Raw genomic sequence first — 6,000 nt, 5'->3', positions numbered from 1 at the left:
TTCCTTCCTTCCTTTCTTCCTTCCTTTCTTTCTTTCTTTCTTTCTTTCTTTCTTTCTTTCTTTCTTTCTTTCTTTCTTTCTTTCTTTCTTTCTTTCTTTCTTTCTTTCTTTCTTTCTTTCTTTCTTTCTTTCTTTCTTTCTTTCCTCTCTCTCTCTCTCTCTCTTTCTCTCTTTCTTTTTCTTTCTTTCCTTCTTTCCTTCTTTCTTTCCTTCCTTCCTTCCTTTCTTCTTTTTTTTTTCAGACAGAGTCTCTCTCTGTCACCCAGGCTGGAGTGCAGTGGCATTGCTCACCGCAACCTCTGCCTCCTGGGTTCAAGCGATTCTCATGTCTCAGTCTCCTGTGTAGCTGAGACTACAGGCACATGCCACCACACCTGGCTAATTTTTGTATTTTTAGTAGAGATGGGATTTTGCCATGTTGGCCAGGCTGGTCTCAAACTTGTGACCTCTGGTGATCCACCCGCCTTAGTCTCCCAAAGTGCTGGGATTACAGGCATGAGCCACTGCATCTGGCCGGTTATTCATAGTTTCTAACAGTGAGTATATTTGCCAGGGAACATTCCACAAAACATCCATAGGCACCACATTAGCTGGGAAGACTGTCCATTCTTCCTTACCAGAAAAAAACAAAAACAAAATGTTAGCACCCAGCACTTGCTATTTAGGTGACTCTGTTGGAGTTTAACAGTAACTTTCTCCTTGTGTGACTATGGCGGAGTACATAATAGGCAACCCTGGCCCACTGTGTATTAATATTCATTAATTAAACATCATGAAGATACTAAAGCATGTCGCTGCAAATCCATCAGGAGCAGAGAGTCAAAGGCTCACAGGCTCACAGGGATGAAGCAGTTCTTCTTACTTATTTCCTCAAGTAAAAGTGGAGCTTCTATGCAAAAAAAGTCACCTATTCATCCTCCAACTCAGTTGTACGGTGCTTTTCCTGGGGTAAACCATTGTAGTGCAGTGTGCAGCCTAAGTGTTCAGACATACTTTGCATTTCATTGTCACACAAGTCTAGAAAAAAAACATACTCAAGAGCCAAGATTTGATGAAAGCTATTAGTCTTATTCTTGTTTTGTTTTGTTCGAGACAAGGTCTTGCTCTGTCACCCAGGCTGAAGTACAGTGGCGTGGTTTTGGCTCACTGCAGCCTCCGCCTCCTGGGTTCAAGTGATTCTCCCACCTCAGCCTCCTGAGTAGCTGGGACCACAGGCGTGTGCCACCATACCCAGCTAATTTTTGTATTTTTAGTGGAGATGTGGTTTTGCCATGTTCCCCAGGCTGGTCTCAAACTCTTGGGCTTAAGTGATCCACCTGCCTCAGCCTCCCAAAATACTGGAATTACAGGCATGAGCCATCCTGCTCAGCCAAAATTAATTATTTTTATGCTTCATTAAGAACACTCTAAGGGCCAGGCATGGTGGCTCATGCCTGTAATCCCAGCACTTTGGGAGGCTGAGGCAGGTGGATCACTTGAGGTCAGGAGTTCGAGACCAGCCTGACCAACATAGGGAAACCCTGTCTCTACTAAAAAACACCAAAAAAATTAGCCAGGCATGGTGGTGCATGCCTATAATCCCAGTTACTTGGGAGGCTGAGGGACGAGAATTGCTTGAACCCAGGAGGCAGAGGTTGCAGTGGCCAAGATTGTGCCATTGCACTCCAGCCTGGGCAACAAGAGCAAAATTCCATCTCAATAAAAAAGAAGAAAAAAATAAAAGACTCTAAGGCAAAACTGGTCCTTTTATTTCAACTGTTGAATGCATGGTGGTGAGGAAGGCAAGGTTGGCTAGTATTACTCCGTGGCAGTGACCTGATTTCATACTAAGGTATGAATAGTTTTACTTATCTTCATTTTTATACTATCAGTGCAGATGTCAAAACATTGAAAGGTACAAATAATATATTCATAATATTATGAAAACGGTTCTGACCCTGCAGATTCATTGGAGGCACACGGTTGCTGCAGGGATTGTTTGCATGGTTGCATTAACATACTCTCCCTCCACTGTGAATAGGCAGCCCAGCCAGAGTTGGCTCCTGGAACCAGTAGAGGTTAACTAACTGGTCCTCAGAGTACCAAGATAAACCTGAAGGTGATCTCCCATATTGCCAGAAGAGAGCTGTTTTGTTAAGTTCTAACTCCTAGGAAGCATTAACAAAATATCAAAGGAGTAACAACAAAATAGGTTTTGAGAAAGAAAGTCAGTTTGAAGAAAAAAAAAAAGCGAACAATGTAAAATGGAATCTAAATTTTGAAAGCCTTGTCACCTACCTATAATTTCCTTCACTAGAATGGGCTGAGAATAGTACTTGGGCTCGCTGGCACCAGCTGCATTAACAGCCTTCACACGCACAAAGATCTTTGAATCTGTCGGCAGATCTGTGATGGTGAACTTCGTCTTGTCGATCAGATCTTTGTTTGCAGGTAACCAGTTGTCAGCTGAAGTCCATAAAAGAAGAGGAAAAGAAGGAGGAATGCTGTTTAGTGAAAAAAATCATCTTAACCATTACAGTCAACTCCAAATTAGTATTTTACTCATAATAATAAATCATTTAGAGAGATTATGACTTTGGTCTGGACTCCGACTACAGGGGTGGACGTTTTTCATGTTAAATAAAAAACAGCCTAAAATAGCTAACATAAATAATAGGAAAAATAAACTATAAGCTTCTGCTGTTTCTGAAAAACCTCTTATTCAGCACGAAGGTATCCTGAATAATAGTAACTGTCCACAAGAATTTTGTAACAGTTTTATTCCAATTTGATTTTATAATGATTCATGCAATCATGATTGCTAGCCATCTATACACATTAAAGTTCAGAAAAACAGGAAAAGGCTATCTTTATGAATGAGAGACATTGACCTTTATAGTCATATCATACATTTTTATCTTGGTTGATTTACTGTTGTAAGACACTAACATGGGTATAGAGAACCTGATCATATTTATTCACATTGATGAAGAGAAAAAGCTTATATCACAAAGAGAAAACACAGTTCATGGGCTGATACCTCATAAGGAGTTGGTAAAATTCTAACCTTGCGACCAAAATCTAATTTTAAAAAGTTTTTGGCAGCTTGTGTACAAGAGAATTTTAACCCCGCATTCAGGCCTTACAAATGTTTCAGCATCTAAAAGTTAGTATGCATTTTGCCCATAGGAAGAAAGAAGACTTTGACCCCACATTAGTAACTCACTGCTCCCTCTCCCCCAACTCTAAGGATCTGTGTGTGTGTGTGTGTGTGTGGTGAGTATACTTCATGCTTGGTCATTCGATATTCCCAGAAACATTATAATATAGTAAGAAAATTTGAGAGCTTCACGGAATACTTTACCTGGCAGATCATACGCAGCCTCCCCATTTTCATCAGACTGTTTTGCTGATGTACCTTTGAGAATCCGTCATTAAAATTAATTAAAGACACCCACTTTCACACCAGAAGAATATCGTATCAGCAGTCAGCATTCTCTGTTAGTAAAGTGTGCAAAGTGCGCAAAGAGATTTGTCCTCAGAGCAGTGACGGAAGAGACCAAACGGTGTTAGGGGGGTTCCTCAGGAGAGCACAGCCTGCTCTGTGCAGACTGTGGCTTCTGTCCTGAGGCACCTGCCACAGAGAAGAGGAGAGAAAAGAAAAGAGAAGAGGAGAAAGGAGGCTGGGACACCTCCAGCAGTGGGAAGAAGAGATAGAGAAGAACAAAGCAAGACCCTGAAGAAAACAGAGGAGCAGGTCCTGGAATCCACAGAGGAGCAGCGCACAGTGAGACAGTCTATCCTTGTTTCTGTCTCTGCCACCCCAGCAGGGGAGGATTCTCTTGGGTCCCCAGGAAACACGGTGCTCCCACAGTGGGGCTCCCTCATTCAAGACTGGGAGTGCAGGCCCTTGGGATAAGGCCAGCCCTGTTTTACCAGGGCCCAAGTTCTGAATAGAATTGGAGGCTGCCCCAGCAGCTAAGGAGGGAACATTGTCATGTTCCCATGACAATGAACTCTGTCAAGAAAACAAATTGAGCCTGCCCAGGTCCCTGCATCCCACATGGGTGACTCACAGGGTGGTCTTGGGCATACCCCAGTGGTTTGAGATGATGACTTTCTCGGGATCAGGAGAGGAGTGGGGGCATCGGGGACTGGACTGGCTGTCCATTGGAACCTTTGCCTCTCTCTTGTTCTAACCCTACCAGGATTATCAAAGAGAAGGGGCAGGCGGCTAGAATATCCTGGCAGCTAGGAAGGCATGTGGAGAATAAAAATTCCTTATGTCTTTGAAAAAGAGACACATCTTTACACAAATTGTCTGCTTGGGAGCTTCTGGGTTGGTATTTTCAGAGTCAAGAGACAGTGGATGAGAAAGTGAAAATAAGAGACTCAGAAAACATGTACAGAAGAGTGAAGAACTAGTAAAAGAGACAATTTCAAGAGAAAACAGGACAAAACAAGACCAGAGGGGGAACAAAAGTAGTCCATCTCTTCATATTGGAACCACTTTAATTGGGGAAACACAGACAAAGAAGATGGCATCCCAGGGGTTGGGCAAGGAATTTGTAAGTTATTTAACACGTGAGGAGAATTTCTAAGAAAGGAAAGAACAAACTCGAGTGCAGAAAGAAAACAAAGAAGAGTAAAATGTTGCAGGCATTAAAAAAATAATAACAAAACAAAAACGAGAGAAAGGCAGAGTCCAAAACAACACACGATCTTATAAAACAGAATTCTCTTACAGAATAGAACCTGACGTCTCTAAAAGCATTAAACACTATAGAAAATTAGTCTGGAGGACAATAGCCATTAAAAGAGAATGAAGAGTCGGCAGCCACATAAAGAAAATAAGAAAAGACTGCAAGGAGAAAGAGATACACATTGTGAAAGAACTCCCATAGAAAGCTAATTCCAAAACATTACTCAGCAAAATATATACATAATGACTGTGTACATATACATATGTATTCATGGGTATACATATGTATCTACACAGACCACACGCAAAATTATGTAAAATACACTTCGTTGTATTTTATCTAAGGTGGGCAACATCAAAATGACAGCCATCTATCATTTTGCTGTATCTTCTTACTTTTTAAACCTATCAGAAAGAAAAGAGTAAAGAATTTGCTCGATTCATACATACACAAAAGGTTTATGCTCAAAGGCCACATCACACATAAGATTGGGATATTCTGCTGGCTGGATAATATAAAAAACAGAATGGAGTGCTCATGACTTTTTTAAATGGGGGCGGGGGGATGGAAGAGGAATAAACTGAAGTGCTCAAGAATTTACTTGTTGCATTAGTGACACTACCCCCTTCCCTTGCTGGGTTAACCCTGGGAAGTTTCTGACAACGTTTCCACTGCTTTTGGTTAGTGGCCTTTTAAATCCTGGAGAAACCAATCATAGGACTCTGTGTGTGGAGTAGGCGCAAGAGGGATTGAGGGGTATCAGGATACTTCATTGTCCCTCTCCTCTTCTTCCCTCCAGAACAGAGGTGAGCATTTCCACAGGTGTCCCAATCCAGGCACCTGGGATTTCTTTTTCAGGAGTTTTCTCTTCATAGGAAGTTTCTTCTCCATAGCGAGTTTCCTCCAGGGGAGGTGCACTTGTGTTCACATTCCTGATTTCCCGAATGTGCTTCGTAACCTCCTTCCTTCATTTGGAGGATCTATGTTAAAGTTTGGTGTCCAAAGAGTTTTCTTGGAGGTGAAGTCTTGGGCTATTGTTTGTGGAATTTGAACAAGTTTCCTGGGTGATTCTTTACCTACCATCATCTAGAATGGAGACCAAGTCCAGAGCCATTTTCAAATGTCATCTCTTTCTAGTTATGGCAAATAAGAAACCAAGAAACACAACAGGACTTTGGTAAGTTTCACATTCTTTTGGTTTTCAGGTAATTCTGGCCCATACTTTCTTCCGTCATTTTTTCTTTTGCTATTATTTCTATCAGTGATTTTAAAAATTTATGGCCTTGTTTCTCTTCCCCTCCTAAATTAAACTGATTAC

At 41.5% G+C, this 6,000-nt stretch overlaps 1 protein-coding gene across 5 annotated transcripts in view; it reads right to left on the bottom strand.

Moving 5' to 3' along the window:
- MYBPC1 (myosin binding protein C1) overlaps positions 1 to 6,000 on the bottom strand; it is a 106,159-nt gene that overhangs the window by 16,299 nt on the left and 83,860 nt on the right. For all 5 annotated transcript variants that reach the window (XM_017887276.1, XM_017887274.1, XM_017887273.1 and 2 more), the window contains one exon: positions 2,278 to 2,445. In XM_017887276.1, coding sequence (XP_017742765.1) covers positions 2,278 to 2,445 — 168 coding nt within the window. The remainder of the gene's footprint in view (positions 1 to 2,277; positions 2,446 to 6,000) is intronic.

Source organism: Rhinopithecus bieti, unplaced genomic scaffold (assembly GCF_001698545.2).
Source record: "Rhinopithecus bieti isolate Rb0 unplaced genomic scaffold, ASM169854v2 scaffold_15133, whole genome shotgun sequence".
Classification (NCBI taxonomy): Eukaryota; Metazoa; Chordata; class Mammalia; order Primates; family Cercopithecidae; genus Rhinopithecus; species Rhinopithecus bieti.
This window is presented reverse-complemented; position numbering and strand designations above follow the sequence as displayed.